Source organism: Mandrillus leucophaeus, unplaced genomic scaffold (assembly GCF_000951045.1).
Source record: "Mandrillus leucophaeus isolate KB7577 unplaced genomic scaffold, Mleu.le_1.0 Scaffold83, whole genome shotgun sequence".
NCBI lineage: Eukaryota > Metazoa > Chordata > Mammalia > Primates > Cercopithecidae > Mandrillus > Mandrillus leucophaeus.
In genome coordinates, this window is record NW_012109030.1 from 2,913,755 (window position 1) to 2,924,739 (window position 10,985).

General features: G+C 41.8%; 1 protein-coding gene across 1 annotated transcript in view; it reads left to right on the forward strand.

The window, feature by feature from the left end:
- CDNF (cerebral dopamine neurotrophic factor) overlaps positions 1–9,146 on the forward strand; it is an 18,338-nt gene extending 9,192 nt beyond the window's left edge. The window contains exons 2-4 of the mRNA XM_011968120.1: positions 583–710; positions 2,705–2,846; positions 8,248–9,146. Coding sequence (XP_011823510.1) covers positions 583–710; positions 2,705–2,846; positions 8,248–8,426 — 449 coding nt within the window. The 3' untranslated portion in view covers positions 8,427–9,146. The remainder of the gene's footprint in view (positions 1–582; positions 711–2,704; positions 2,847–8,247) is intronic.
- The last annotated feature ends 1,839 nt before the right edge of the window (positions 9,147–10,985 follow it).

Genomic DNA, 10,985 nt, shown 5'->3' on the forward strand with positions numbered 1-10,985 from the left:
TTTGTAGTAGAGACAGGGTCTTACTATGTTGTCCAGACTGACTTCAAACTCCTGGGCTCAAGTGATCTTTCTGCTTCTGCCTCCCAAAGTGCTGGGATTACAGGTGTGAGCCACCATGCTTGGCCCCCAAATCATTCTTACCTAGCCTTGGAATCCACTGTTATGAAGCATTGACTCATATGGACTTTTTTTTTTTTTTTTTTTCTGTGAGACGGAGTCTTGCTCTGTTGCCAGGCTGGAGTGCAGTGGTAAGATCTTGGCTCACTGCAACCTCCGCCTCCTGGGTTCAAGTGATTCTCCTGCCTCAGCCTCCTGAGTAGCTGGGACTACAGGCGCGTGCCACCATTCCTGGCTAATTTTTTTGTATTTTAGTAGGGATGAGGTTTCACCATGTTGGCTGGGATGGTCTCGATCTCCTGACCTTGTGATCTGCCCACCTCAGCCTCTCAAAGTGCTGGGATTACAGGCGTGAGCCACCATGCCCGGCCCCATATGGACTTTTTAATGTGGTTAGTGGGTCATATGCATAGGTGTGGTAGTGGTTAAGTTGTGCATGCAGACATATTTATTTGTTCCTTCCAGTATGTAAAGAATTCTTGAACCGATTCTACAAGTCATTGATAGACAGAGGAGTTAACTTTTCACTGGACACAATAGAGAAAGAATTGATCAGCTTTTGCTTGGATACCAAAGGAAAAGAAAACCGCCTGGTATGGTTAATTTCACCTTTCATTTTCCCCATGTGCTTGAAGAAAACTGCTAATCGTTTCATTTCTTAGACATGATGTCATCCTACTTATGTTTGCCTCAGGCATGTCCATCGTAGAGCATGCAGCAAGCAGAAATCCATCTTCCAGTGACATGTAGTTCTGCGTGTTTTCATCCAGAATATTTCCAGTGTTACTTTACTTTCTGAGTATACCACAGGCAACCAATTCTATGTTTTCTTTTTTCTTTTTTTTGAGAGAGAGTCTTGCTCTGTTGCCCAGGCTGGAGTGCAGTATCGCAATCTCAGCTCACTGCAACCTCTGCCTCCTGGGTTGAAAGCATTCTTGTGCCTCAGCCTCCCGAGTAGCTAGGATTACAGGTGTGCACCACCACACCCTGCTAATTATTTATTTTTAGTAGAAACAGGGTTTCACCATGTTGGCCAGGGTGGTCTTGAACTCCTGACCTCAGATGATCTGCCCGCCTCAGTCTCCCAAAGTGCTGGGATTACAAGTGTGAGCTACCATGCCCAGCCCAGTTCTATGTTTTCTTAAATGAAATTATGAAACTGAATTCCTAATAAGAATTTACCATCGTAAGAGTGGGTGGGTTTTCCATTTCTTACCAAGACAATTAGCCAAACTTATCAAAATATTTTACATTATTATTTGTATGTAATTAATGAAGTATTTATATTTTCTTCTAATGGCATTAATATGGTGCTTCCTGGGTAGACACATATGGCTTGTTTCAAGATACTGTTTTATATCACTAAAGACAATTTGGGGCCAATTCCTTTTTGCCTAAAATTGTCAGATTGTCAGTTACATCTGCATGTTGACTGCTCAACATGGACATATTGTAAAGCTCATGTCATTTATCTGTATCTATCTATATTTTTTTGAGACAGGGTCTCCCTCTGTCACCCAGGCTGGAGTCCCAGTGATCTTTGCTCACTGGAGCTTCTACCTCCCAGGCTCAAGTGATCCTTCCACCTCATTCTCCCAAGTATCTGGGACTAAGGCACATGCCACCATGTCCAGTTAATTTTTGGATTTTTTTTTTTTTTGTAGAGACGGGGTTTGACCTTGTAGCCCAGGCTGATCTCAAACTCCTGAGCTAGAGCAATCCACTAGCCTTGGCCTCCCAAAGTACTTGGATTACAGGTGTGAGCCACTGTGCCCAGCCAACGTTTATATTTTTAAATGTAAAATTCTGAAGTCAGGGAACTTGAATGTCAGAATTGCCTGATGGGAAAAGACATGGACTCTAGAGCCAACGTGCTGGGTTTTGTAATTTTGTCTCTTCTATTGCTAGATGGGGGGAACTTCAGTTGGCTTGGGTATAAAATACAGATAATAATAGTACTTAATTCAAAGGATTGTTGTGAGGCATAAATAAGTTAATACCTTTAAAGCACTGAGAGCAGCACCTGGCACAGAGAAAATACTTAGTGTCAGCTCATTAGTCTTTGAATACCATGTGATTGTAGGGCACGTCTAATTTGGATGATCACGAGAATGGAATCACTTGTTTCCTGGTGGCTTAGTCAACAGGGGTTAAAATTTAATAGCTGAGCCAGGAAAACCAGGTTAACCTCCTCCTCCTCCTCCTCCTCCTCCTCCTTCTTCTTCTTCCTCTTCTTCCTCTTTTCTTCTTTTTTCTTCTTTTTTTTTTTTTCTTGAGATGGAGTCTCACTGTCGCCCAGGCTGGAGTGCCCTGGCATGATCTCGGCTCACTGCAACCTCCGCCTCCTTGGTTCAAGCGAGCATGCCTGGCTAATTTTTGTAGTTTTAATAGAGATGGGGTTTCACCATGTTGGCCAAGCTGGTCTCGAACTCCTGACCTCAAATGATCTGCCCACCTCAACCTCCCAAAGTGCTGGGGTTACGGGCGTGAGCCACCGTGCCCAGCCTACCTCTTTCTGACTTCTTGATACTGTATTCCTTTCTGTCTTCATTGTCTGGAACACTCAATTCTCTTCGTTTTCCTTCAGTGCTATTATCTAGGAGCCACAAAAGACGCAGCCACGAAGATCCTAAGTGAAGTCACACGCCCAATGAGTGTGCATATGCCTGCAATGAAGATTTGTGAGAAGCTGAAGAAGTTGGATAGCCAGATCTGTGAGCTGAAATATGGTATAACATAGCCCCATGTTTTTCCCAGTAGGTCCAATGGATTCCCAAACCTCTAACCTTGGGGCCATGTCTTCTAAAAATTCCGTGTTAAAAGGAAAGGAATTCACCACTCATCAATAAGTTGCTGGGCTGATGAATGGTACCTATGGCCATTTGAGTTTCGTTGAGGGAAGAGAAATAAATAGTACAGGCATAATCAGCATTAGGTTAAAATTGCCAACGAGGCCGGGCGCGGTGGCTCAGGCCTTTAATCCCAGCACTTTGGGAGGCCAAGACGGGTGGATCGCAAGGTCAGGAGTTCAAGACCACCCTGGTCAATATAGTGAAATCTTGTCTCTACTAAAAAAATAAAAAAAAAAATTAGCTGGGCGTGGTGGCGGGCACCTGTAGGCCCACCTACTTGGAAGGCTGAAGGAGGAGAATCACTTGAACCCGGGAGGCGGAGGTTGTAGTGAGCCGAGATCCTGCCACTGCACTCCAGCCTGGGTGATAGAGCAAGACTCCGTCTCAAAAAAAAAAAAAAAAAAAAAAATTGCCACCAAAATCGGAGTTTAAACTCCCAACACACCAAGACAATGCCAGATATGTATGTCAAGGAAAATCTCAACATATGAAGAGAGCAGCTACTCCCTCCTGGTGATTTAGATCTTGGTAATCTATTAAAACAAAATTGGTACCTATTCAAAGATGATACAAGGACTTTGAAGATGTAAAGATGACTATGACTTCCTTCCTAGGCAGAGCTACCATTCTGCCAGCTTTAAATGATAGGAAATTGGTTATTCACATCAAATCAGGTTTTGCCTGGTGAAATAGTTTATCAGAGGGTGCCCAAAACAAACAGCAAGGCAAGGAAGGAGATGTCCTATGTTTCTGTTGTTGTTGTTGTTGTTGTTTTTTCCGAGACGAAGTCTCACTCTGTCACCCGGGCTGGAGTGCAGTGATGCGATCTTGGCTCACTGCAACCTCTGCCTCGCAGGTTCAAGTGATTCTCCTGCCTCAGCCTCCCAAGTAGCTGGGATTACAGGCACGCACCACCATGCCTGGCTAATTTTTGTATTTTTATTAGAGACGAGGTTTCACCATATTGGCCAGGCTGGTCTTGAACTCCTGACCTCAGGTGATCCACCTGCATTGGTCTCTCAAAGTGCTGGGATTACAGGTGTAAGCCACCATGCCCAGCCAGGAGATGTCCTATTTTAAAACGTTATCCTTGGCCCCATACATTTCACATGGATAGATCTATTCTTTTACCATGATTTGTATCTGGGCTAGACATTTAGGTAGATTGAGTGGGTGTCATAAAAGGATGGGGAATTCCTCCCTTAGCCTATCCATGACACCTGAAATCCCACTTCATTCCTTTTAAGTCGTTGTTTTACATACATTACGTACCCAGTATAGTACTGTCAACTACCTAAGTAATTAACATCCACCTCTAAATTATTTTAGTCTTATTTTCCAACACAGCCGTGTAATAGTCCTATGTACCTATAGCCACATAGCTAGCTGTAAGTAGGTTTACTGTTGAAAGTTACCAAAGGCAACCTACTTCTCAACTTGCAAAGCACAAGTCCTAACTTCCAGGGTAGTTATTAGAGTAGGCATCCCTTTTTTATTGGCTTCCAAGCCATGAAATAGGGGCAGAAATCACTGAGTCCGTATAAACAATATTCACAAACCTGGCCGGATGCGACGGCTCACACTTGTAACCTCAGCACTTGGGAGGCCGAGGCAGGCAGATCTTTAGAACCCAGGAGTTCAAGACCAACCTGGGCAACATGGCGAAACCCCATCTCTACAAAAATACAAAAATTAGCCAGACATGGCGTTGAGTGCCTGTAGTCCTAACTACTCAGGAGGTTGAGGTGGGAGGATCACCTGAGCCTGGGAGGTCAAGGCTCTGGTGAGCTGTGATTTTTTCATCGCACTCCAGCCTGAGTGACAGAGTGAAACCCCATCTGAAAAATAAATAGATAAAATAAAAACAAATAAAAGCCAATATCACAAACCTCTTCTGAGTTTTTTAATTCAACAATTTTATTATGAATAACTTCTTCTATATCCAAGGAATCTTACAAGGCTCCTTAAACAATGGAAAAACAAATCAGATATTATTGAGAAGAAATGACTACCTAATGTTTTGGCGATGCTGGCCACTAGAGGCCCTTGGGGAGCTGTGAACTAGTTTTAATCTTTGTGTGGACCTTTACTTTGGAGTTTGGGGGCATCACAGAGGTTTTCTTCTTTTTAAAGTTAATGCCAGATACCAAGTTCTATAGAAAAACTCAAAGAAACTACTGACATTTACAAAAAAAAAGTATTTTTCTCCTTCAGTCTCTTATCTTGAATAGACTAATAGTTCTTAATTATCTCCCCAGCTATTGTGAGCAGGAAAGATAAGATTAAACAGGGACCTTTGTGCTGTGGCAGATTAATAATTTGGGCTATACAAGTTTCTACTTTAAAAAGTATTCTATCAAATCAGACATGAAATTAACAAGCAAGATAAGTGTGGAGTTGTAGTATGTTTTCAATTAGGAAGGTGCCATTTGGTTTTTGACCTGAAAGAATGTTTTCATTTGCTTGCTTTGTGTTTAAAAAAGGATAGGGAATCACTATAAAAATTTAAGGGTTCTCTGGAGCACCGTGTATAGCTGACCCTCCAAATACAAAAGTCTTTTAACATCAAACTTTTAAATTAGAACAGAGTTACTGGAAAGTTTTGACAAATAATTTGACAAATATTAGGTTTTTAATGTTTTTAAATGTTGTGTTCTACTATGCAGAGGTAAAAAAGAGAAAGAACTTTCAAGAGAAGTCAAGCCGAAAAAATTCTAGGTTGCCACTAATTGTTTAATAAATAAACTTAAATGTTGTATTCATGGTCAAAGTGAACACCGGACAAGTGGGGAGGGGCAAAAAACACTTTTTTTTTTTTTTTGACAGTCTCGCTCTGTCGCCCAGGCTGGAGTGCAGTGGCGTGATCTCTGCTTACTGCAACCTCAACTTCCTGGGTTCAAGAGATTGTCCTGCCTCAGCCTCCTGAGTTGCTGGGATTACAGGTGTGTGCCACCACGCCCATCTAGACTTTCTTTTCAAAGAGGAAAAGTACCTCTTTCTGATAGGAAAATTATAATTATTGGTATATTACAGATGAGCTTTTTTTTTCAGTTTTGGACTTTTTCTCAATCTTTTCAGCAATTGAGAAGTAACTGAGTTCTTGATATTTTCTGCACACAATCTATAAACAGGGAAATAGTAGTCTTGCTAGAGGAGGTTAGATGTTAGTGACAAGTATCATTGGCAAGAATTTTAGAAACCAGGTTGGCTGGCACAAAGCACTAGCATTGGAGAAGTGGGAATAACACAAAGGGTTTTACGTGCTGTAATAATTTAGCAACCTAATCCCAGTAGGGGCTGGGTATCAGGTGAGTTTCAAAACAGAGATCCCAAACGATTAAGGTTCAGCGAGAATATTCCTGATTTTATTCACGTGTTTGCATTTCTTTACATTTTTATTTAAAACCCAATAGTGCTATGTCATGTGTATAAGCTCATTTGCTTTGCCAAAGATACATCTTCCTAGAAAAAGTGAACCATAACTTTTTGCCGGTTAATTACAATCTATGGCTTTCAAGTTGGCCACAAACTAAGGCCATCCCAAAGTAACTGATTGGCTCTTATGAGTTTCCTTCTTGTTACCTTAACAGTAGCAATTTGGATACAGTGCTATTTGTTTTAGGAATACTGAGCTTGAGAATGCTCCAAATGGTAGTAAACATTGTGGAACTACATAGGCCTTTAGTTTTGAAGCAAATATAATCTCTTGGAAAGAAAGTCAAATTAAAAACACAAATTATCCCAATAACTTTGTATACACCATTGTCCTTCACTACCTGTGCAGGAGGGGTTCTGGGACCCTACTCGGACACTAAAATCCTGATGCTTAAGTATTTGCATATAACCTATGCACATCTTCCCTCCTGTATACTCTAAATCATCTCTAGATTACTTATTAATACTTAATACAATGAAAATGCTATTTGTATTAGTCTGTTCCCGCATTGCTGTAAAGAACTATCGGCCAGGCACGGTGGCTCATACCTGTAATCCCAGCACTTTGGGAGGCCGAGGCAGGCAGATCAGCTAAGGTGAGGAGTTCAAGACCAGCTTGGCCAATATGGTGAAACCCTGTCTCTACTAAAATACAAAAATTAGCCAGGCATGATGGCGGGTGCCTGTAATCCCAGCTACTTGGGAGGCTGAGACAGGAGAATCGCTTGTGCCTGGGAGATGGTGGTTGCGGTGAGCAGAGATTGCGCCACTGCACTCCAGCCTGGGTGGCTGAGCAAGACTCCATCTCAGAAAAAAGAAAAAAATTAAAAAAAAAAAAAGAAAAAGAAAAAGAACTATCTAAGACTGGGCAATTTATAAAGAAAAGAGGTTTAATTGGCTCACGGCTCCACAGGCTATACAGGAAGCATGGCTGGGGAGGCCTCAGGAAACTTACAATCATGGCAGAAGGCAAAGAGGAAGAGGCATGTCTTACATGACTGCTGCAGGAGGAAGAGCGCAAAGGGGGAGGTGCTACACTTTGAAACAACCAGATCCCGGGAGAACTCACTCACTATCATGAGAAAAGCTAGGGTGAAGTCCACCCCCATGATCCAGTCACCTGCCAACAGCCCCTTCTCCAACAGTGGGGATTACAATTCCACATGAGATTTGGGTGGGGACACAAATCCAACCCATATCGTTGTAAATAGTTGTTATACTGTATTACTGTATTGTTTGCATTTTTTTTTTTTTTTTTTTTCCGAGACAGAGTCTCAATCTGTCTCTCAGGCTGGAGTGCAGTGGTGTGATCTCTGCTCACTGCAACCTCAATCTCCCAAGTTCCAGAAATTCTCCCGCCTCAGCCTCCCAAGTAGCTGGGATTACAGGCATGCCACCACCATGCTCACTTATTTATTTTTATTTTTTTTTTTAGTAGAGATGGGGTTTCACTGTGTTGGCCAGGCTGGTCTCGAACTCCTGACCTCAGGTGATTCGCCCACCTCGGCCTCCCAAAATGCTGGGATTACAGGCGTGAGCCACCGTGCCCAGCCCTGTTTGTATTTTTTAATTGTTGTAGTGTTATCTTTAATTTGTTTAGAATATTTTTGACCTGTGGTTGGTTGAGTCTGCAGATGCAGAACCCACTGATAGAGAGGGCCGCTGTACCACATTTTCCTTTGGGTGTGTCTTGGTTTCCATGGAAACTGGAATCGTTGCCCACCTTGGATCATAGGGTAGTCAGCATGGGATAAGCAAACTATATGCCTTTTGAAGTGATTCATAGGGATTTTTTTTTTTTCCATTTGTTTTGTAATTGGCTTTTTTCTTTTTTGTCATTTAGAAAAAACACTGGACTTGGCATCAGTTGACCTGCGGAAGATGAGAGTGGCAGAGCTGAAGCAGATCCTGCATAGCTGGGGGGAGGAGTGCAGGGCCTGTGCAGAAAAAACTGACTACGTGAATCTGATCCAAGAACTGGCCCCCAAGTATGCAGCGACACACCCCAAAACAGAGCTCTGATCTCCAACGCCGGCACATTTGTGACTTGTAATTAGAGAGAAAAATGACCCTCTAGTATATGGACATGTTGATTAAGGATAACTGGGAAATACATCATATTTGGTCTCATGCTTTTTGTGTTGGTATTATTCCGCAGAATTTTGTTACCTGGGTTTATGAGTAAAACTAATACTATTGATAACTTACATTTGCAATGTACCAAAAGCTAAAAGTTCCTTTCTCATAAGTTTCTTGGAAGGGCTATGTCAGTTTTCATTGCCTGTCTCCTAAAAGTGACCTACTGACAAATTGATGGAGTAAATTGATTCCAAGAAAGAAGAAGGTGTTCAGAGACTCCTCTCTGGATGCAATTTTAAAATATATTGGACTACAACGAAAGACACAACAGTCAGGTTATTTAATGCACAACTTCAATCCCAAATACAGAATCAAAAGTTTTTCTAAAGTAAATATTCTGTTTTCACTCTACATTGTAGCTCTCTTTGGTATCAGAAATGGTCAAGCAGGGGTACTTGTTTTTCCCATTGGAAGAAAACCCACTTAAACCTACTTGAAGAAAATAGAGAGGTCAGGAACCCCTATAAGTATAGCCAATGTTTGGCAATTATATCAACATTTACATTATTAATTGAACCAAGCTCAAGGTCTTTTTCATTGCTTACAATCACATATCAGACAAGTTTTTGATAGAAGATTAAAGCATATTAAAAACACTCATAGACAACTTGGAACGTTACCATTCTTAATGCTATTTTATCAGTTTGTAGTTGTAAAATCGTTTTTGGTTTCATTTTCTGCCCACATAAGAATAAGAAAACCACAGTAGAAGTGGCTGCCTCTGTGTGGCAGGCAGAGCTGGGGAATACTGAAAAAACATTTCCTTGGAACTTTCTGGAGTGATGGGAATGTCCTATATCTTGATTGGCGTGGGGATTACATGGGTAAATAAGATTGTCATCTGGTAGAAAAAATAAGATCTGGGCATTTTATTGTATGTATATAATATCTTTAAAAACTGCTGTAGAAAATTTATATGGAAATTAACTAAAATTAATTAATTCAACACACCTTGTTTGCCAGGCACAGTGGCTCACACCTGTAATCCCAGCACTTTGGGAGGCCAAGGCGGGAGGATCACTGGAGCCTAGGAGTTACTAGAGATCAGCCTGAGCAACAGAGTGAGGCTCCGTCTCTATCAACAAATTTAAAATTAGCTGTGCATGATAGTGTGTACCTGTAGTCCCAGCTACTCGGGAGGCTGAGGTGGGAGGACTGCTTGAGCCTAGGAGGTGGAGTCTGCAGTGAGCTTGATCCACTGCACTTCAGCCTGGGCAACACAGCAAGACCCTGCCAGAAATTATGAAAAAACAAACAAAAAAGCCCACCTTGTTCATTCAAAGAATCGCATTTACTGGCCGGGGTTGTTTTCAGGGAGTGGAGGAGAAATTTTCAGACTGAAAATATACATCGAAAGCATAATTTTTAATTCTAAATGCTGCAGAGGTAAATGAATTTTCAGCTGGGCAGCTGAGAGGTCAGAGAGTTAGTGGTTCCTAAGGAAATATATACATGATGTAACTGAAAAGTGAGAATAAGAAAGCTGTGGTGTAATGAATGGTAAAAGTAATTACTGTTTCTGAATTTTGGCAGCTTCATTATCATGTGTAAAGCATCTACTTTATTTTGAATTCTATCTTCAAAAAAACCAAAGTTAGTTTTTGGTTGTTTTTGTTTCTTTGAGACAGAGACTTGCTCTGTTGCCCCAGGCTAGAGTGCAGTGGCACAATCTTAGCTCACTGCAAACTCAGCCTCCTGGGTTCAAGTGATTGTCCTGCCTCACCCTCCCGAGTAGCTGGGATTACAGGTGCCCACCACTATGCCCAGCTAATTTTTTTATATTTTTAGTAGAGACAGGGTTTTGCCATGTTGGCCAGGCTGGTCTTGAACTCCTGGCCTCAAGTGATCCACCCGCCTCAGCCTCCCAAAGTGCTGGGATTATAGGCATAAGCCACCATGCCTGGCCTCTGCAGAGTTTTCTTTTTTAAACTGCTTATAACCTTTATATTTGTTTTTATTTTTGCATTTTGAACCTATCAAGAAATGTGTTGTTTGAAAATATTATGTTTGGTGTCTGACCTCAAAATCGGGTTGCATTTCTATGTCTTTTTTTCAGGATACAAACTGAGGTAATAGACAGTGCTCAGCCAGTCATTTATATCCATGGTGTTTAGTCTGGCGTTTTTTTGTTTTTCATTTTTTTTTGAACAGTCTCATTCTGTCACCCAGGCTGATATGCAGTGGCACTCTCAGTTCACTGCAACCTTCACCTCCCGGGTGCAAGTAATTCTCCTCCTTCGCCTCCCCAGTAGCTAGGATTACAGGCATGCACCACCACACCTGGCTAATTTTTGCATTTTTAGTAAAGATAGGGTTTCACTATGTTGGCCAGGGTGGTCTCAAACTCCTGACCTCAAGCGATCCACCTGCCTTGTCCTCCCAAAGTGCTGGGATTATAGGCATGAGCCACTGTGCCCGGTCTAGCCTGTTTTTTTTTTTTTT